Here is a 23,142-nt window from a genome sequence, read left to right on the forward strand (position 1 = left end):
GCACATTTTCATTGTAACTGGCAAATAATGTGCCTTGGAGGAGTATTCAGGTCATTTACTTAATGAAAGATCAGTAAAACCCACGTCTGTTATCAACAAAATTATATTCTGAGTATCAAAAGTGAAAGTAATACACAGGCAGACTGAGATTACATTCCAGTACTCTGTTTATTCCTCTGGTTTTTGATCATTACTGATATTATAATTTTAATGTTGGGCAGGTAGAGCTAATTTGAACTACTTTATACATCGGTTGATTGGTATTAAAATGTAGCATTAAAAAAGACATTTTCAGAAACACCACAGTAGTTGTGTAAATGTACTGAAGTACTGTCCTACGTAAAATGTAGAGTAGTTCTCTGATTTGATGTGATTTTTTTTTTCTTATGTAAAAGTATCCTGAATCAATGCAGTACTATTATGGTCACTGGTGCAGCATCCAACAAACCTTGTACCATTTACTGTCAGTATGGCTTTAAATATCTGTACTAGGGATGGGCATTTTCGACAAAGTTTTTGATCGATAATCATGAGAATTAACAATCAATTATCGATTTAATCATTAAGAAATGTCTGATAGAAAAAATGATTAAAAATACCACAGGCAGTCTGTTTTTTCTCAATTAAGTATTTATTTCAAGAAGAACCTTTAATCCAACAATCCTCTTGCACAATTTAGGCTACAGTTTAAATGTGCAACTGTTAAACAAAACACCACGAGGCGTCGGGCTGAAACTCCTCACAAAATAAAAGCCAGTGACAGTACTATTTTTCTCAAACAAAATACAATTCCGCCTCTTTTAGACAGAACAAAAAATCATAATAAATAATAATAATTTAAGGAGAACTTTAATCCACGTCTTGCGCGATTTACAATTTAAATGTGCAACTGTTAAACAATAGAAATAGACCTACGCGGAGGCGTCGGGACTCGGGATCTTAACAAAATAAGAGCCAGTAGGCTATTCTCTAACACAAAATAAATAGGCTACATTTCGCCTCCTTTAAACACAAAAATAAAACATCATATTATTAACTAATAGTCATTTAATCAAAGAACAAAGTAGACTCGCAGCTGACCTTTTTTTTTTTTTTTATTTTGCCAGAAGGCACGACTGAGAGAGGGAGGTCCCACATAACAATAACACATTATAGGCCTATAGGTTTACATGAAGGCTACGGTGGTAACTGTCCTGGGCTATAGCTTACTTAACCTACTTGTTTTTGTTTGCCGTGCACGCTTCATGTTTACTACCTTCAGATACGGCGGCAGGGCAGAAGTCAGCTCGCAGGCGGTTTTCTCTGTTGTCCTTAGGCTATATCGCCCCCCCGCTGGTGGGATATTTTACTACCGCCACAGAGTGAAATTCATTACATTGCTTTCTTGACGCACACTACATGAACTCTGTTTAACACTGTCGAAAAATCGAAAAAAAATTACGTGATCGACAAAATTCTTAATGATCAATTATCGATCATCGATTAATCGTGCCCATCCCTAATCTGTACCCTGGAAAATAACTGTATTATCACCTTAAAAAAGAAGGATTACAACCTGATCAACATTAGACTTTTGGGGCAGAGAGCTAAAAAAAATTTTACATGAATAAACATTTTTTAAAACCCTAATTTAGTTCTGAAAGAATCGTGGCCAACATGTCTACTGAGCAGCATATTTACAGTGTGAACTCATCAGTGCCCTCTGCTGGACAAACACTGTGGATATAACAAAACATTTACACAGTACTTCACTTGAATGTGGCCTTACAACATGGGACAGGCTTCATTCCAGTTTATGCACCTACTGTTGAACTGTTCTGGGCTTGTCCACTAAAAGTAAATTGTTTTGGAACCCAAAAAGTTGGTTCTCATCTAGAAGCAAAGAAATATTAAGTTGTCTTACATCCTCCTTTTGTGACATCCTTAATTACAGCAGTTCCATTCAAAGCCAAAGTACCAAGAATCTTAAATGGACCTGGTCAAGAATCAGAGCTAATTTGGTGAAGGGTCTACAGACGACAGGTGAATTGATGTTGATTGTTTTAAGGAAATTGTTATTTTAACCTAAACCACAATCCTGACCTAACCAAGTAGTTTTGGTGCCTAAACCTATCCAAGACTTTTATTTTGTGTCCATGTACATGAACGCCATAGACTAAATTTAATGACTATGCAGCCAGGCAACACTACATCATTTTAGTGCGTGAACCGGATTATTTATTGGCTGGGATCTGTTGCCAGGCAACCAGCAGATACTCCAAAAAATGACTGCTCCCAGCCAAGAAATACTGGTACAAAACCCCTACAAAATGATTAAAGGTTGTTTTTACACTAAACAAACAAGATGTAGCTTGTTAATCAGTGAGCTTTAAAGAGGACAGAGCCAGGCAAGTTATTTCCAGTCTTTATGCTAAGCTATGCTAACTGACTGATAGCCTTAACTTCATATTTAGTGTACAGGTGTGACTTCCATTCTTGAGAACTGGGGCAAATCATGTTCCACCAAAAACAAACATAAAAGAAAAACAAAATTATTAACACACTGATTCCAATTTTTTTTTTGCTGAAGAATTTTTAAGGATTTATATGTATATGGTTTTACATCGTTTTGGTTTGCTTTAATTTTTTATTTCTAATCTTTTCTAAGCCTTATCACAGATAAGAATTCACAACTTCAAACAATTAAACATGTTAAAAGCTTCAAAATCTAAAAGCAACAATACCTACTGATAATGCAGGCATAAAAATGTTAAGCTATACCCTAAGGTCCCCTTTCTCACTTCCTGGTTTAAAAAAGGCGGGAATACTGCTCAACACATAAACTTTCTATTTTTTGACAGATTCATTAAATAAAATTAATAATAACAGATGTGTCTCGACCATAACACGTCAAATCTGTAGTCCTTGTAACTCATGACTGCTCACTACGACTACTGTAAGAGTTGCAAGTTGATGTCCACACTTCATTAAAAATGTAATTCTGCTCTGATTGGAACAGGATTCGGTGCAGTGGAGCAGCAAATCATGGACATCGTCTCACCCATCTCACGGTCTGTGTTGGGCCTCGGCACATTTCAAAGGTCACATGACCACAGCGGGACAGCCTCCTGCTGCGGGCTGCTACCACTCCTCGTCTACGGAGAACTCTTGGCCTTCGATGTTGTACTGTACAAAAGAATTATACTACTCACACCCACAGAATGTCTGCTGATTGTTATTTTTCGTGTCACATCACGCTCATCGATTTTTAGAAATGATTTCTGTCTATTTAGAGAAAAATAACTCTGTGATTCTGTTGTAAGAAACTGCAGTGAACTGAAATCGCAAGAAGTATTTATGAATGGAAAATTAGCTTTTGGAAGATGCAATACCTATTTTAATGTTACATTTTTTTTCATGCCTTTGTATTGTGCAATGTCATGGGTACTGATCAGTTTGAAGTATCAACCGTGATAAACAATGCTTTTTTAAAAAACTGTCGTCTGCCTCTTTATTTTTTAAAAAGGATTAAAGGAATAGTTCAGGTTACTTACAGTAGGTGGTGATCAACACACCGCCAGTTTGGAGAATCAGCAGGAGCACTGGCAATGGAAGCTGAACTGTGGATGCAGGAAACCATATGTCATGTGCCATGACCACTTCCTGAAAACAGGAAGTGTATAAACAACCAGTCAGTAATGATTAAATTAATCACCAACTATTTTGATAAGTTCAATCAGTTTGAAAAATCCCTGATTTCAGCTTTTTAAATGTGAATATTTTCTGGTTTCTTTAGTCCTCTGAGAGCAAACTTAATATCTTTGAGTTGTGGACAAAACGAGACATTTGAGGACGTCACCCTGGGCTTTGGGAAACGCTGATCACCATTTTCTGATATTTTATGGGCCAAACAGCTAATCAACTGGTGCAGGAAATGATTGACTGATTGATTATAAAAAATAATTGTTACAGGAAAGACGTGGAAAAACAGGTCCAAACATGTGGTTCCACATTTGGACCAGTGTTTAAACTGACAGAAAATAAAAAGTTTAGCTGCAGCCCTAGCCGATGTGTCTGTAGAACAAGGTGGAACTAAAGATTTTACTGTGAAAAAAATGTTATTCTACCGTATCCTACCTGATTTTAGAATGGAGTTTGGCTCTGTGGTACCAGAACAAGTGACAGATGTCTGAAATACATTACTTGGACAGTCAATAAGGTAGCTGTTTGTCCATTTTGATGGAGACAGACTTAACATTATTGCTCACCTGACTGATCAGAGGATTTGGGCTCCTGGTAGCTAAACAGTGATACGCTTTTCTTATTTTATGTGTTTAAACTTCAGACCACAGAATTTGTATTGACTGCCAGTCAAATCAGAGTGGTTATTTTTACCTAAAAAGGGGCGGAGCATGACACAGGCACAAAGTACCCAGACAGGTTGCTCTCATCCATGTACTGCTGTGGACATAATATATTTTAAAATGTATTAATTAATTTAAAATATATTTTAGCCACCTAAAAAAATCCATTGCTATATTCAGAATATCATTACACTTTACTTTAGAGAACTCTATTTCGTAGAGGTTCTGAGTCGTCCTCATTGTTTGAGGATCCAACCCACAACCTCAAAACTTCTTTCATCTTGAGCCGTTCAGTCCGAGACACTCAAACTCCACTTTTCAAGCTTTTAAGTCTTTTCTTTAGACGTCAGACTTCAAAACTCACTGAGTTTCAAACCCTGAACCAAAGGTCTACGAGCAGGTCTGTAACAGCCAGAGCTATTTTGTTCAGACACATCTCTTAAAGCTCACAACTCTTTCCTCTGGTAGCGGGACAAAAAGCACCTTCTAACAATGAAGCCCTGGACTTCAAAACTTCACAGCTGTCCTTTTCCTGACAGCAGGTCAAGTAGAGACAACAGTGTGTTCTTTTCTACAGCCCTTTGCTCTTCCTTTTGGACATCAGCCTTCAAAAGGCGGTAAGCTACCCCGAGGATCAGACCTCAAAACTTCTGAACCTGCTGATAACACACACAGCTATTTTGTCAGAGACACTTTGCCACCTAAAGCTTTTCAGGCTGTCCCCTGCGTTCTGGACTAAAACAGTTAAGAGTTTTCTCAGGCTGAAACCCACAACTTCCACAGAGTCCTCCAACACTTATTTTGTTAGAGACAGTGACGAGGAAATGAGCTGACCATTAAAGCAGGGTAGCATATCACACTACTCTGCTTTAATGGTCTTTCTTAAATACCTTAAGGACAATATAATGTCCCTAAACAACAACTGAGTCACAAGTTGATCCCTTTTCCTATTTCCACTCATGTTCACACTGCTGAAAAGAAGTCGATAATGGTGAAACATGAACAAGCAGGAACAGGAACCAGTGACCTTCAGCATCACAGCCATCAGTTTATCACTGTGAGCTTTTGATTGATTGATTCAACATGTACGTGTTTCATGACTTGTCTCCACTCTGCTGTCACGTCTCTGGCTCTCTCAGTGTCAGCTTTAAAACCACAAACAACAACAAAACAACAAACTGAAAAGCTAAAAAGCTCAGCAGAGCTGTGGGAAACTGCAGACTGATAATTATCTGGGACTGCCTTCATATTGTAAAGTCATTTGATCCATTATTAATATAAAATACTGATGAGAGCGGCTTTAGAGCTGTCTGTTTACATCCTTTAAAACAGGGTTCTCAAAGTGCAGCCCACAGATCAATGGCAACCCTCAGAAACATTTTGTGCAGCCCCTTTACGTGACATTAAATACCTGCATTACATTTTAATCATCTGTGGTCCATTTCAATGCTCTCACCTGTTTCTATATGGAAGAAACATCCATGCATCCTGCAGAAAACACCTTTGTTAGCATGATAAAGCAATAGCGGCCTCGACATTCTTCTTCCTGTTTTAGTAAAATTTCATGCTATTCTATCCCATAACCCCCTGCTTTTATCTCTCTGGAACATCTGGGGAGGTGTGGCCCCTCTCCCTTTTTCCCACTGCAGTGGGATTGATGCCCCAGATACCAACAACGGGCACGATTCCAGTCAGATGCTGTACCCCCGCACGCTTTCTGACAGGAAGTGATCATGCCTTACTACTCTTTGATGTCACATAAGTTAATGAAATGCAGCAACATATGGATTATATCATTTATCATGTGAATATTGTTTTTTTGCCAGCAAGGTTTTACAAAGTAATACATGACTCATGCATCAAAATAAACGTTTTATTCTTCTGTATTTGTCTAAGTTTATTACACAAATGCAATCATGTTTTCCTCGTAAACAAAACTTTTTTTTTAAGTTATCATTTGACAGTGTTATAAAGTACTGTGCAGGATAATTCATGACTTAGTCTTCCAGTGTTTGGAAGCTGTAATTCAACCTCCTGTGAGGAATTTGTTCATTCTTTTGACACAGTAAAATCAACGTTACTGTAAATCAGTTTAACACATTTTTTGCTTCATCTAGGCCACGTGTACAGGACTCTGACTGCAGCACTGTAAACTATATTATATTCATGTTATCAATGTTTCCACTGCAAATGATGATCTACCTTTGGATGTGGTTGATTTCTTCCTCCCTTAAGAGTAAAAAATAATCATAATGAGAACTGATAATATAATGATAATAAAAATATGTATCATCTGATACAGGAGGATACACTATATGTATCCCCTTGTCTGTAAAGCCCAGTATTCATCATACCATGAAGTGTTTAATTTTACAAATAATTCAGTTCATGTCTATAATCCTGGTGAATATAGAACATCTTCTTCTTTCCTATCAAGAGTTATAGGGGGACACACTTTCTTTCAGGCTGTATTTTCAACTTTGACCTGCCAAAATATGTATCCTCTGTCTGTAAAATCCAGTTTTTACCATGTCATCTGGTGTTTTATTTTACAAACACCTCAGATCATGTCTGATAATCCTGGTGAGTATAGAGAAGTTTCTTCTTTCCTGTGTGAGTTGATCTAGGGACAAAAAATTACAATCATGGAAATGACGGTTTTGTTAAATTGATAACTTTCGGGAGATTTCACATAGGTCAGGGTTCCCCTCTGAACCTGACCCGTCTCTTTTTCATTATTGAAGATGAAGGCATCACGTATCCTAAAACTACAGCAAAATGTGTCAGTCACTGAGTAACAAATAAAAACTAATAATAAACTCTGTATATAGGCCCTATTAGAAACTATACACCTGTCATCCCCAGAGATTTTATTTGAGTCACCAACTAAATAATAGACTGTTGAAGAAATTCAGTCAAATTAAGTAAATTCATCTGCAGCACACCGTTTATAAAGCATTTTAAATGTGTGTATTGTTTTACCGAGGAGAGGTAAAAACACAAGGGCCTGTTAAGTCTGCCTAAACACACTTATTTTCTGAAGCAGGCTAAAATGTCCCATAATGTTTGAGCCCGAGACCCAAAACCTGTCAGTATATATATATATATATATACAAAATCTCTGCTGGGTTGTCACTCACCTCAAAATGATTTGTGCCTTACAGACAGTGGATTCATATTTTGGCAGGTCAAAGTTGAAAATACAGCCTGATGGAAGGTGTGTCCCCCTATAGTTGTGATAGGAAAGAAGAAACTTATCTATATTCACCAAGATTATTAGATATGATCTGAAGTATGTGTAAAATAAAACACTTTTTGGTATGTGAATACTGGGCTTTATAGACAGGGGGTAAATACAGCTTGAAAGAGCATGCATCCTCTTGTATACATATTTTGGCAGAGTGCATGTCCTTAATCGCTTTGTGTCATTAATCATTTCCACCACTCAGAACAGAAGCAAACGTGCACTTAAATGTGTTATAATGCCATGCGCCCCAACAACAACAGAGTTGACTTTCATAAGTCTTCTCAATATAGGAGGCTGTGCTTTTACTTTGATAGAAAATCAGAAATACAATTTTTTACCATAATGCAGGCAGTATTACGACCAGATAAAACTGATGAAGTCAAATTATCCCTGCTATTCGAGCCTCAGTGCTTCAAACGCATGTTGAGTCTGTCGGGTGGACTACATTCACTGCAGTGGTGGAAAAAGTGCTCTTATCCTTAACTATAGTAAACCACTCTGTTAAAATACTTTGTCAAAAGTATTAACAGGACTTAAAGGATCTGTAAACTCAAGTAAACTCGAATAAATCATGGTTTAACTTAAATTATGTTGCACTCAACTTTTAAACTAACTTAAAATTAAGAAAAAAAAAATCTAAACCGCTCTTAAAATATAATTTTAGTTTTTACTCTAGACTTTGGTAAAAAATTTAAAAATGTAATTTTTGTAGATGGATTGACCAAAATAATTCTCTGCTAAGCCATCATGAGTAGCTAGGCTAATAAGGCTAACCAACTGTTTAGCTAGCTACGAAACAATATGACATTGTTTTTGTAAACTTTTTAGTTAGCTAGTAAAAAAATATATCTTTTGCAACTTTTTACCTAGCTAGCAAGCAATATGACTTTTAAAGAAAAATTATCCTAGCTAGCTGGCAAACAAACTTTGCAATGGTTTGTTACATATGTGTTTTGCTTGGTTATATTTGCCTCATGCTTTCAGTTATCACCACCAACACTTGTGTTTTTTTCTTTTTGTTCTGTGTGCAGCACTGTTGTTTGTATTGTTTGTATGTTCGTGGTGTTTCGTCTCTTCTAAAATAAAAATTGTTGATCACAAAATATACCTTTTTCACAGCAACCACATTATTATGAAATACAGTAAACACAGGTGTTACCAATGATACTAATTAAGGTAGTATAGACATTTCCAACATGCTCAAGAGCGGCACCCTGTCTCTGTTTGACCTGAATGGAACTGAACCTTAGTATCATTACTTACTATTTCAAGTCAAAATGGCTGCTGTGAAAAATTCTATTGTACTGTATTTAAATGCAATATAATCATATAATTGAAATTCTCTTATCTTATTCTTAAAAAATATTTTTAAAAATTAATTAAATTAAAAAAATAAAAATATTGTTGAAGAATATTCTTTATTAAATGCACTTCGTTCCAACATCTATCTGTCCAAAATAAATGGTAAATAAATAAAAAGTAACCTACATAAATGTGTCTTACCACTGATACGTGCCATGGAAAACGGTTCGCAATGCGCGTTACTGACTGCAGAGGGCAGCATTTTGCTTCACACACTGCAACCTGCCGTAGATTCATTCGAAGAAGAAGAAGTAGAGGAGCGAGTTTAACTTTACATACTTTTCACAACTCAGATCTTTGGTTCTCCTGTGGATTTCTGTCTCACGGCGTCAAAGGCACAGTTAATTAGCAATACGGTGTGTGGTTATCTGACAGCACATAAAGACAACGCGGAGAAGTCGGTAAGTAAACGTCAATGTTCGTAAACTGATGCCCTGTTACGTGTTGTTCTCTAGTGGATGTAGCTAGGGACGATAACGTTACGCACTCCGTTGAAAAATCTAGCGTTTTTAATGTTTAGTTGAGGCTATACATTTAGATAACTTTTCCGATTGTTGCCTCACATTATAGTAGTTAATTCGGCGTGTGTTCAATCAGTAGAATAACTCATATTTCACAACAATTCCAACTTTTAGGATGGGTTGGTATGTCTGGTTGTCACGCATTCGTATTGAAGGCTTCACCACCCACTTGAACATTAGCTAACATTAGCAAAACACTCCCACCAAGGACGTCGCACTAACTAAAAGTGACGCAAACTGAATATACCATTGCAATAATATTTTGATGTATTAAAGCAGGGGTAGTAGTGTATTGACAAGACGAATTTACCAGAATACCATACCTATTTCCGCTATTTACTAAAATAGAGCTATACAGCGCTGGGCTTTAGCCTACAAACAAGAAAATATTTAAATGAGCACATTTTTAAAGGGAGTTCTGTATACATGTCTATATACGACGGAGCAGGACAGCGAAGCTAACTCACAACTTCCTGTTGGCGTAGTAATAGTTAACTAGACTAGTTAACTAAGAAAAATTAAATTTCCAACTAACAGCGAGTCCACTTGTTGTAGTTAGGTGATTTATTAAATCAGGTTATCTACTGTTCACCAGTCAGATCCTTTTCTATGTAAACGTTGTACAGATTCATCTGATATGTTAGTTTGGAATTGGTCGTGTCAACATCGTCACCTTATCAACGTAATTAGTTTGTAAATTACATATAAGGAGAAAACGAGAACAAATCTCGCGAGAGTTCTCAAGCTAGTTTTCATATCTAGATACGACGTTTAGGGTCTGAGAAAAGCAAACTGAATAAATCTCAACCAGCTGGAAGGCAGCTCTTTTAAGTTAAAACCCGGATATTCATTTATTCAACATTACTACACATCACAGCAGATAATAATGTGTGTGCACATATGTGTATGTACATATACACGTGTGTGTGTGTGTGTGTGTGTGTGTGTGTGTGTGTGTGTGTGTGTGTGTGTGTGTGTGTGTGTAAATTTATAATTTACCCTGGTGCCATTTTGGACAGTAAAGTTTATTGTTAAATTATAAAATATCCTGCCTCCATTCCACATCTTTGTCACAAGTGAGTGATGACATTTGAGGGATCATTGCAATATACTATATTCCACTATATCAGTACAGGTATGTTTTTTACTACCTAATGCCATTATCAATATTAGTCTCAAAAATCTGGTATCCATCAGGCCCCATTCATCATGGATGTAGAGATGGTCCCTGTATACTGGCTGCCCACTGGATTAAATGCAGAGAATGAATCTTGATATATAATTTTGTATGCTTGTGTAAAGTCACAATAAATATTGCCTTTAAATTTCCTAATATTGGATTTGGATTATTTATTATTATTGGATAAGATTTGGACATATTAATAATGAAAAGTTTGTTAATCATTAATGATTAATAAGAAGCAAACCTCAGATCTTTTTCTTAGTTCAAGTTTGATTTATTCATTCTATTTGTACTTATTTTCATAAGATATTTGTTGCTTTTTTGTCAATACATAACAGTATTTGAGAGAACACCGACAATACTTGAAATAAGTAAAAACATGAAAAGCAAAAACAAACACTGCGCAAACAGATCAAGTCGTGTAATAAGAAAGAAGTGCTATATAATAAAAGGCAAGAACAAATTATAATCTCAGTCATGAACAACAGATCAGTTACATCAAGTACAATTTGATCCAACATTTACATTTTATTAATTCATACATCTTCCAAACATTAACAAGAAAGTCTAATTTATTTGGTAAATAAGGCGTTAGAGTGTTCTCTCCACATTTCTGCACTCAGATTATAAATAAACAGGAACAGAACAATTTATTATTAATATTTTTTTTTTTTCCAAACATACATTAGTTATTTTGAAGTCTTGAGAGACAAGTCGTCATATGTCTCTATCGTGTGATGAAGACCACTGTTTTTAAATTAAGGTTACCTGTTATTAATTGCATATAAAATAAACCCTTTTAACCATCTCTCTCAATTGATTTAATGCTTGTGGTTGCAGCCATGCAGTTTTCCAATAATCTATTGAATATTTCTGGTTTTAATCATAATTCTCTGGGGTTATACCCAAAATGAAAAAAAAGGGGCTAAATCCAGGTCTATATCCAGAGTCAACTCATTTACTGTTTATTAAACAATTCTAGTTGTAAATTAGTTTTCATAAAACAGATTTTATGAAGCAATAAGTCTCTCTCTCTGAATAGTCTCTCCTTATTCAACAAATGGCTCTACAAATGGACCATAAGTTCTAGACTAACAAGACAGACCAAAACAAACTTACCGATTAATGATTAATCATCTCTAATTTATTCATTTACTTACTTTATGTGCCCCCTCCCTGCTTCCCACCCAGCTACATTCCATTAAATGGGAAGGGGAACTGAGGAAAAGATAACAGTGGGGTAGGTGGTTTCCACTCTGTAGTGTGATACATGCTTTTGACCACTGGGCGTCCTGCTTCACCAGTCAAACAGTCTTTATCAACACCGACTTTTCCTGTGCGGCTCCACAGAGATGTTCCAGCTCAGAGCTCTGTGTGTTTTTGTCAGGAATGATCTGGAGCAGTGAGAGGTTGTGGCGGCCTCATCAGTAGCTGTCACCACGGCGGGGGACCTTCGGACCTCCGTCTGCAGGGTGGTCATCTACCTCCAAAGGGACATGTCCGGGGACAGCTGCCTGCCCCAGCATCACACCCAGTCTGACCGTGCCTCCCCGCCCCCTCCCCTGGCCTGTCCCAAGACCAAGACCTGCAGTTACAGAGGAGCGGTGGGCCTGGGCAACAAGTATGTCCGGCTCAACGTCGGCGGGAACCTGTTTTACACCACGCTGCAGGTGCTGACCAGGCAGAACTCCATGCTGAAAGCCATGTTCAGCGGGAAGAAAGAAGTGTTCACTGATAAAGAAGGTGAGCCGACAAGCTGACTGTTCTGCATTACCAGTGACTAAAATCAACTTTATGCTGTCATTGCAAGGTAAAATTCAACATGACAACAACTAACAGTGACTGTTTAGAGCAGGAGTCACCAACTATGTTTGTCCATGTGTCAGACTTTGTCCAAGCAGACTGTGTGGATGCCAGACTGTCAACTAAGGAAGATATTTAGGCCTAATTACCCAATCATTGTTTAATATTTTCATCTTAATTACAAAATACTGCTACTTTTCTAAGCCTGAATCAGTGTGAACATATGCATAAAAACATGGGAAATCTATAATAACTAGATCATTAACTAGAAAATGCTCTCAAAGCTTTGCTGAGTTGACTGAGGAGTTGTGGTTCAAATCTGTAGAGTGTAGTCCTGACTGGCAGGAAATATGAATCAGCTGTAGGTGGTTTGGAGGCTCTTATGCACTTGCACCGTTACTGTACATGTGACACCTGTAGTCTGTTGATAACAGCAAATGTGTTTTAATGCTACAGGTTAGTGTATTCTGGGGGAAACAAAACATTACATCTGAGTGCAATGGGAGTCTGCAATCACAGGGCGCAATGAAAGGAGTTGGTTACGTGACTGAGAGACAGCTTACTGTGGCTGTTTCTTTTTGTTCCATTACTCCCAGCAATATTTCAAACTGATCTGCTGTCAACAAATACCCAAAATGACCGTTGTCTCATTTTGCACAAACAATTTTGTCTCAGATTAACGACAAAGACATTGTATTTCCTGTGACTTCTTCACAACAACAGTAAACGTGTGTCGCCTGTTAAATTAATTTGAATGAAATGGGGGAGGGGGGGGGTTTAGCATTTTTTCTGGGAATTTCACCAGTTCATAATACTGCAAATATATAAATATTGCTGTGCTTCCATTGGTGACCAATCTGTGGGCTGGATGTTTCCTGTGAGCTGCCAGTTGATGATCACTCATGGCTGGAACTGTGTACTTTTACTTTGAGAAATTAAATCACAGATGTCTTAAGTTATCAGCTGTTATTGTAAAACACACTTGTTGCTCATCATGATCACAACAGGCCGAGTCATGAATGAATGAGCTGATTTCACTGAATTAACACTCGAAAAAGTTTCATATGATTATGGCCTCATTGGCTCTGAGAGGTGTTGGGTTTTCTGTTTTTTTGACCACACATTGTTTTGTTTCAGTGAAAATCTGCAAACTCTTAGTTTAGTTTAGTTTAGTCTATTTAATTTGCAAAAGGACAGTGTGCAATGACAATCAATGACATGAAATGAAAACATGGTTGCACCAGATTTAGCAAGATGCTAATTTGCATCTGTAGTCCAACACATAACAAGCTGACGCAATAAATACAATTTCACAATAAATAAAGATAAATAAAAGTGCAATACAGAATACAGTAAATGCAGGTGACTTACAGAATAGAAACACACTGTCCAGTACTGTTTGGTCAAAATACAATATAAAATACACAATCACTACATACTGTGGCAGTAACTACAGTTGGCTACGTATTCTCAGTATGGTCTGTTGTTTCCGCTCAGGTTGGATCCTGATCGACCGCAGTGGGAAACACTTTGGCAGCATCCTGTGCTACCTGCGTGACGGCACAGTGGCCTTACCCAAAGGTCGTCAGGCTGTCCAGGAGCTGCTGGCCGAGGCAAAGTATTACCTCATCCAAGGCCTGGTGGAGCTGTGCCAAACCTCCCTGCAGGTTAGTCACATGCACACTGACTGATACCTTAAATATAGAGAAAAGAAAATGTTTACGTATCATCAGATGAGCGCTGGGTCTTAATGTGATGCACAGTGTATCCAGTCGTTGTCAGTGACATTCTTCAGATCCTCAAAATGACCTGCAAACATTTTGACATCAGGTTTGTTTATTTTTTTCTTTTGGAACTGGTTTAACATCTGGTGTTGTCGACCTACCAACTCGTGTTTTCCACATCGGGGTTATCAGGGAAATGGGATTTAATTTTAAAAATACTTAATTGAGGTTTTAAAAGTATTGAATTTCATTTACAGTCTTGGATTTTTGTCAGCAAAGGTCTTAATTTTCTCTGTCCTTTCGTAGGATTACACAAATACCGTAACGTCATAAATAACTGATGCAGATGCATATGTTTTGGTGTATTTATTACACCACACATACACATATACACACACTGACACAATCACACACACACACACACACACACACACACACACACAGAGGTCAGTGAACAGCAGAGCAGAGATGCAGCAGTAGAAGGGCAGTAAAGAGAAAATAAGTCAAACATAAGCCTATAAGAGTTGACGACTACTACGCTTGTTACTGCAAGTGAGTGCCATAAAAGTCGCAGAGTAAAAAGCCAAAACTTTATCAATACACCTGATCAACGGTGATGTGTCAGTTGGCACTGCTCACATCCACTGTTTTACACAAACAGCGCAATGGCTCTGCTAATAACCAGTTGTTGCAAACAAGCTAAAACAAAAGTTGTTTGAATGTCGTCTGACTGTTTAGCTTTTGTTTGTTTGCAACAGATATTAAAATTTGGCAAATTCTTGTAAACTGAACCGCTGGAAGAGACAAAGCAGCCCCTCCTCCCTCTGTCAGCGGTACCTGAGGACAGAGGACAGGATGAAGACACTGACTGATGTCTGTGGTCTTCATTCTTAATAAACCTCACTCAGTATTTTCATTTTAGAAATATTATTTATTTTATTGACATTGAGAGAGACTTCAGTGTTGCTGCTTTATAGACAACCTTTAGTTGTATTTAAAATATTCAATCCTAACTCTGTTCTGAATGTATTCTTTTTAAACAAAATACTGCGTATATCCTTAAAAAAGCAATTACTTGTTAATGAAAAAGAACCTAAAAGTGATGGTTTTAAAGTGGCAGCAGAATCTAAATTACAAACAGGGTAAGTCTATTCCAGGTAATATGACTATGAGTATTATATTGATCTGCTAAATTCAAGTACTTGGTAAATGTGTGGTTGTGAAGTTGGCATTAAATTTAAGTCTTAAATTTAACTTAGAGAACCCCAGAGAACCCTGGTGATGATACATGATCAGTACCAAGGTGAAACAGGGCCTCATGCCAGAACCACTGGTATGAACAGATTTGTTCTTAAGTAGTGTGTACGATTTAGGAGAACTCGTCGCGCTCAAGTACACAAAGTGGACTAAAAAGTGGAGTAAAAAGAAAATCACACTCCACAGAACTGTACAGTAACATTATGATTCATAAAATGTTTTTATATCACATCGACACACACCTTTTAGCAAATGTAAATGTCAAAAAATACTGCACAATTACTTTGTTTTCACCTGATTCCTGCCTGCAGTTAGTTCATTTTCACTCGTGCCCGCACCCATGAATTTATATAAATAAACTTTATACCCATTAACCCATTATTGTGGGTTACCCAGTGGGTAACTGACCCGGTAAGACAAAATATTAACATAATTTGGACATTTTTTATTTAAAAAAAAAAGACTGAATAACTGCTGATTAATTTAGTAGTTGATCAATGATCAATCATTTGATTAATCATCGCAGCTATACTGTGTGCCATGATGGATGCTTTCATATATTACCTCTACCTGTATTTACTGTTTACTTCCTGTAGCAGTTTGTAAGAATTCCTTCAGTCACACAGTGTGTGGTCCTCAGTGCTTCACCATGACTGTGTGTTGTGTTTGCTGCAGTAGTGAGTTCTGTACAGCAGAGCCCATCAGATGTACAGATTTGATTTGCTCTGGACCACAGTGTATATTTGTGTCTCTAGGCTATAGCAGCAACACGGTTTGCCGCCCCATCTGTGCGAGACAAGTGTCAGCGGGCATGCATCATACTGACAGGTTCACAGGAGCGTCCGCCGGGCTGCCGAGGTTTACACATCCTTCAGTTTCCAGGGGGACAGATCGCGAGGCAGCGAGACACTGAACTCAAAGCTCAGCGCCTGTCATTCATTCATCATCATGTCCAGTAGTTTATGAATGAACAGCACACAACCTGGCTGCCACTATATACATGACATGACATAACCTTGTGATTCAGGGGTGGTATGTCATACATTTTTTATAGATTTTTTTGTGCATTAAGTAGAAAAAGGAAAGTAAAATGTGAGCAGAATCAACACATGAAATGTGGTTTGCAGTGAAAACCAGACAATGTTCAGTGAGTTTTTCTGCACCAGCACTGTGTGCAGGACAGGTTGGTAATGACAACAAGTGTGTGTCCACAGGACTTTTTTCTCTTCTTGCTGTTGTATCAAGTATCTTTTGAATTACGATGTAAGTTTAAGATTCTGCAATCGTGATAACCCAGTCATAATTTATTAATTTAAAAAATGGAATAATGGAATTTTTATGGCAATTAGTCTTTGAAAGGATAGCTGGGATTATTTGACGTGGGGTTGTATGAGGTACTTAACCATAGTAGGTGTGTCACCTATAGTAGATGGTGGTCAATATGTATTTTAGCTCCCCCAAAAAATATCAATATCAATTTAACAGTACCTTGTATTTAGAATATTTTCACTGCTGTGAGACAAAGGCACCAGACTCCTTTGGTAAAATCAGTAATTCTTCCTCGGAGAATACAGGAGTTGCTGATCTACTGCTGCTTTGATCTGATAGTTTGTTGGTGTTATTGTGTGATTTGGGATCTGAACTTACTGTTTAAAAAAACCCCAAACTAACAGATCAACTGTTAGTGGTGGACCAGCAACTCCTTTGTTTTTGTGAGGTAAAATAACAAATGTTGCCAGTGAGAGTCAGTACAAACAAAAGAGTGACTATTTGGCTTTAAAATGATGTTTTTCATCAGAAAATGCTGTTTGAAAGTGGTGAAAATATTCTGAATATAGTGTACACTTAAGTGATAAGTTTTTTTGACCCTGTCCACAGCAGTACATTGCTTAGCATCCTATACTGGTACTCCCCTCTGCTTCTCCAAATAACAGCAAGATAACAAGATAACATCATTAGCAGGCTTTTACAAACTTATCTTGTCTCAAAATTCTACACCTGTCAGCCTAACTGTGATGGAAATGTGTCGGTAACAGGATGACAAAGCTGTACCAAGGGCTGTAATGATGTGTGCTACTCTGTCTTGTTCCTTCACCTTCTTTTCTCATTGTATTTGGCTGGTTTTTAACCTGCCTCACTGATGGATGTGCATTTTGTTTGTCCATGTTCTAACCAAGAATAATTATCAAAATATAACAAAATTAGAGGTTCTAACTAGGCTATCTGACTTTGTAGCTAGCAAGCAAACAGTGTAACATTGAAAAATAAAAATAAAAGCAGTGTAGTGTTCTTTTTTTTCTTTCTCTTTAGCTAGCTAACACACTTACATTTTGTTACATTTTTTTGCAAACTAGCAAACAATGAAATGTTTTGTGAACTTTTTAACGTGCTAACAGACATTGTAGCCTTACATTTTGTTGCCTTTTTTTTTTTTTTTTAGCAAATGATAAAATGTTTTGTGAACTTTGAAATGCACTAACAATCAGTATAGGCCAATACTTTGTTAGCCAGCAAGCAGTGAAACTTTTTTTTAAAAACTAGCTACCAAACTATCTAAGCTAACATTTTATTAACTTTTTAAATTAGCTAGCAAACAATAAAACATTTTAACTGTTAAATTAGCTTGCAAACAATATAGGCTAACATGTTGTGAACTTTTTTAGCAAGCTAGGAAATAAAAGGTTTTAACTTTTTAGCTGGCTAGCAAACAATAAAACATTTTGTTGCTTTTTTTTTTTACTTTTCAACTAGCTTGCAAACAATGCGACTTTTTTAAGTACTACAAAGCAGCTGAAAGTTAAAGGTTTTGCCTCTTCTTTTATACCTACTTGATCCCAGCAGCACTCAAATTAGTTTATTTATTGATTTGTTTTAATTTGGTTAAGCAAGCATCTGCATATTGATTAAACTCAGTATGGTTTAGGTTGATTAAACTCAGGATAGTTTTAATTGTGCAGCAGAGTTGGGCTTAATTTTAAGTCTGGATTTACTCATTTTAACATAGTTTTGTTAAACTCTGATTAGAACAAATTAAGAGTATCAAGCTACCCATGATGCATCTAACTCCCAGTGTGTGTCTGTTTGTGATGGACAGGGCAATAAAGAGCAGCCCCTGTGTGTTATTCCTGTGGTCACCTCCAGTAAAGAAGAGGAGAGGCTCATCCAGTCTTCTGCTAAGGTAAATGCACATTTCGACTGGAGTTTCTTTATTTATTATGGATGCTGAGAGGTGATGCTGAAAATGTAATTCGATTTTTTTTTAACAGCATCTCCACACAGGAGATCGTGCCTCTGTGTTGCATTACAGCCAGAAAATGGGATTTGTTGTAGACAATTAATTAAAAGATAATGTTATTCATATCCATTAATCTTATTAAACAGCTATTCAAAGATTCAGAAAACATTTTCTTATTATTCTCTTTTATGTCAATGCACTTAAATATTCATAGGAACATGATTTTTTTTTTGTTCTCTTGTCATAATATTCCTGCCAAATGGATGATGCCTTGTTGCAGTGAATTCATAGCTGGTACATTTCAATATTAAAGCAATGAGATTGAGATATTAAATATTTTTTTCCCTCTGTTAGCCTGTGGTGAAGCTGGTATACAACAGAAGCAATAACAAGTACTCCTACACCAGGTAAGATTCATCCAGAGGTCCTGCTGCTTCCATCATTACAAACATAATCGACTTATTTCTTCCTCACAGCGCTCAGTGAGAGAAGCACTGATCTTTCCAGCTAATAAAGTAATAAGCTCTGGGCCACAGAGCCGAGTAAACGATAAAGTTTCCCTCTTGTCTCGGGCAGCAACTCAGACGACAACCTGTTGAAGAACATCGAGCTGTTCGACAGGCTGTCCCTCAGCTTCAACGGCCGCGTCCTCTTCATCAAAGACGTGATCGGAGACGAGATCTGCTGCTGGTCCTTTTACGGTCAGGGCCGCAAGCTGGCCGAGGTCTGCTGCACATCCATCGTCTACGCCACGGAGAAGAAGCAGACCAAGGTGAGGACTAGTTAAGCTGCGTTTAGACTGACAGATTAGAGCAGAGCAGTTTTTACACTATTATTTCATGGTATTACAAAAATAAGAGGAATACTCCAGTCAAATCATGATTTGACCTCTTTTCACTCCATGTGAAAGAACATCTTAAAGATATAATGATTTAAAAAAAACCAAAACACTGATTGTGTGTTTGGGAGCAATGTGATTTCACACACCAGTCTACTACTCTGGTTATTTGAAGAGACAGTTAACCCCAAAAATCTATATTTTTCCTCTGGTCTGTAGTTTTGGTGCGAGTTGCATAGTTCTCTCTGCGGTAGAATCTACCAGATCTACTTTCTTTCTACTAGAAACAAAGTAGCTCATACGTGAAACTACTCACAGCAAGGTCTGTGGATTATCTGAACAAACAGTTCATGATTTTTGGAAAGAAAACCTGGTTTTGAATTCTTGAAACCTATTTATTTGGAGCTTTGAGTACCACGAGCTGAGTGCTACTTAGTCACATTGTTTTGGAGAGAAGGCAAACGTCTCTAGAGCTGATATCTCCAAAACCCTGTAACTCACACCAAAAAAGTCTAGATAGATAAATAGCACTACAGGTCAGATCAGGTTGGTGTAAATCTAATAGAATAATTAAACAACATTGCACTAAAATGCTAAAATCTTTTATAATGGGTTCATCTGTTGTCATGATCATTTTCAGCTAATAGACGTTCCTCTGTGAGAGGCTGTAGTTGGTAAACTGCTTCTAAAAGTTTCAATTGTGTTTAAATAATTGTCGCTTTTTCAGTAAGACTTAAGCCGAATTTACAAGAACAAGTGTTTAATTGATTACTATCATGTTTGTGGCAGGTGAGACTCCTCACAGCAGGCGTAAAATGTAAAACAGTTAAGTTGGTATTTCTTGTTGTTACTTCTTGTTGGGATTTCAATCAGGTCGAAAAAATGTTGTCTATGTTAATGCAGCTAATGTGGATGTGACTTTTTTCTGAATTCATCTGCAAAAATCTGATCCAACTAAAGAAAATCTTAGTCGGGGTCAACCATACATAATTTATTTGTCAGCTGATGTAAATGTAACTGAATGTTTAAATGGACATATGATATTGTCTGAGACCCTGATATTGATAAATACAGTATTGTTGTCCAAAGAATCAATATAATAATGTATCATGATCAAGCTTTGTTTGGCCTGCAGGCATGAGTGAAGCCTGGAACATCGGCTCATTTTGACTTGTAAATAGTTCTGAATATTCAGTACCTTTATCCACAATCTAAAAAGAGTCGGTATCCGTCTCTTCCTGCCACAGGTGGAGTTTCCTGAAGCCCGCATCTACGAGGAGACTCTGAACACGCTGCTGTACGAGACGATGCCGCTGCCCGACAACTCCCTGCTGGAAGCCACGCGTCGGAGCTACAACAACTGCGGCTCCCACAGCGAGGAGGAGGAGGGGCCCGGCGGAGCCGAGCTTCGTGAGCGCGTCCGTCGAATCCATGTGAAGAGGTACAGCACGTACGACGACCGGCCGCTCGGACACTGAGACTGAAGCCGCAAACCGCTGGACAGATCTGATGACATTCAACATTCAAACACGACAGCTGTTGATGTTTTGAATAGTTTTACCATCTTACTCTCTTACCACTATCTGAGAAGTCCAAATTGTGGCCTTGATGTAATTGCAACTGACTTTTTACTCTAGATAGCTGTGATGTTGTCTGCTCTGTCCATCATAATTTATGAATTATTATCAGAGGATTCAGAGCAGCTACTTTAAATATCCACAAGACTGTAGGTTTTTTATTAAAGGTAGATTAGTAGTGGAGGAAAAATCACTAATATGCACTATTTCTTAGAAGAAATATTGTTACAATCATAGCACTTAGACTCCCAATCAGCAGGAGAGCACGTTTCATATTTATAAACTGTATTTTCATATCCACATTTACAACGGCCTGTTGTTTGCCAAAGATGAACCTGTTTTAGGTTTTCCAGAATTAGTGTGCCTCTAACATGTTAAAATGCAGTTCACCAGAATGCCTTTTTCCTAGTTGTGAAGATAAAAGTTCTTGTTATTCAACTGTTCTTGTCTTCTTAATGTTTTTAGTGGGCAGACACAGTATTTTCCCTCATACCAGGAGATATTCCATCAAGGCCGATACATGAATCTGAGCTCAAGTGAAAAAGCTGAGCTTGAATTAACTTCGACTTCCACTCAAGGCTTAAGCTGTTCCACTGACACTGATTCCACGCTAACTCAAGCCAGGCTAAAACAAGCTTGCATTGTGAGTGTGCGTGGAGAATATGAACAGCCATGAACAGCTGATTGTCGAACAGAGGATGCTATGAAACAAGAAAACATGAAAATGAGAATGGTTCTGTTCTCAGCAGTGAAGCAAACCCTGCTGACTGAACTACATGAAGAATACAGCGTTGATCACAAAAAACGGCCAATACTGCTGCAAGTAACAAAGTGAGTGAGACTGCTGACAAAAACAAACAAACAAACAAACAAACAAACAAACATACTCCACATTAAAGTGATAAAGTCCTACTGTGCTTCTCCCTGCCCCAGCTCCTCGTTTGGTAAAAACTGAAACCTCAGCAGTGCCATGGGTTTGATTCCAACCCGAGGCATGGAGAAGAAAAATCTGACAAATCAGAATTTTAAAGAAATTAAGTTGGAGATAAAGAAACTGGAGAAGCATAAATTTAAACAAGGTCATGATTTGGGTTTTATTTAATGGTTTTTCTCTTCACAGCTTGAACAAAATGAATTAATTTTGTTTTTGGTAGTTCCCAAACTTTTTTTCTCCATGCCCCTTTTTCAGTAGCTGAAAAAGTTTGCCCACTCCACCCCCAGCTCTAGTGAAGAAGTTTTTATGTTCACATCTTTGCATCTTTGCAGCCATCTTAAATTGAAAATGCACATAACTTTTGATCTGGTGTGAGTTGCAGAGTTTTGGAGATGTCTGCCTTCTCCTGCCTTCAATATAATGGAACTAAATGGAACTTGACCTGTGGTGCTCTAAGCAAAAAGCAGTGTCTCTTTCCAGAAATCATGACCTGGTTACTCTAGATAATCTACAGACCTTGTTGTGAGCAGTTTCATGTAGGAACTACTTTCTTACTTTCGTTCCTGTAGATTCCTGCAGGTAGATCACTGCGCAGATGTAAGCGTGCATCTGCTCACGGATGAGAGATTACAGCTCAGCAGAAGAGGACGCCATTAATGTTTACATCAAGCACAAACCTCCTGAGCATCACAGTGCAGAAATGCCACTAACAAGAGTTTGTTTTTTTCGTGAAGATCTTTGGGATTTTAACTTGAACACAGAACAAACTCTGACACCCAGCTGGCTGCCGACATGCAACATCCTCTGTGCCTGTGTAAGACGCAACTATTCATTAGTCTGTATTTGTGCCTCAACAAGCACTGTTGAGACAAATAAAACAAAGCACCCAAGCATTTTCACGCCACTGTGAATCTGATTAAATGGGAATGTCATGTGCTCTGAATACAAATGGAGAATCTGAGCAAAGTTTTATATAGAACTGATCAGCCTCAACATGAAAACCACTGACAGGCGAAGCAAATAAGATTAATCATCTTGTTACCGTGGCACCTGTCGAGGGGTGGGAGATATATTAGGCAGCAAGTGGACGGTCAGTTCTTGACATTGATGTGTTTGAC

At 37.7% G+C, this 23,142-nt stretch overlaps 2 protein-coding genes across 4 annotated transcripts in view; both read left to right on the top strand.

The window, feature by feature from the left end:
- tpst1 (tyrosylprotein sulfotransferase 1) overlaps positions 1–3,484 on the top strand; it is a 72,991-nt gene extending 69,507 nt beyond the window's left edge. Inside the window, exon 6 of one of the 2 annotated variants that reach the window (XM_084716817.1) lies at positions 2,999–3,484. The gene's annotated coding sequence lies outside the window, so the exon portion shown is untranslated. The remainder of the gene's footprint in view (positions 1–2,998) is intronic. The other variant, XM_084716818.1, reaches the window with a different exon arrangement.
- Positions 3,485–9,168: 5,684 nt separating this feature from the next.
- tnfaip1 (tumor necrosis factor, alpha-induced protein 1 (endothelial)) lies at positions 9,169–21,528 on the top strand. 2 transcript variants are annotated; one of them, XM_084716819.1, is made up of 7 exons: positions 9,169–9,353; positions 12,044–12,399; positions 13,957–14,126; positions 18,535–18,618; positions 19,030–19,082; positions 19,252–19,447; positions 20,761–21,528. In XM_084716819.1, exons 2-7 carry the CDS (start codon positions 12,153–12,155, stop codon positions 20,989–20,991), a joined length of 981 nt encoding a protein of 326 aa, XP_084572945.1. In that variant the 5' UTR covers positions 9,169–9,353; positions 12,044–12,152; the 3' UTR covers positions 20,992–21,528. The 2 variants fall into 2 exon arrangements, with proteins under 2 accessions (XP_084572945.1, XP_084572946.1); XM_084716820.1 differs by lacking the exon at positions 9,169–9,353 and adding an exon at positions 11,835–11,896.
- Positions 21,529–23,142: the final 1,614 nt, after the last annotated feature.

Source organism: Lutjanus erythropterus, chromosome 4 (assembly GCF_056507025.1).
Source record: "Lutjanus erythropterus isolate fLutEry1 chromosome 4, fLutEry1.hap2, whole genome shotgun sequence".
Taxonomy (NCBI): Eukaryota; Metazoa; Chordata; class Actinopteri; order Lutjaniformes; family Lutjanidae; genus Lutjanus; species Lutjanus erythropterus.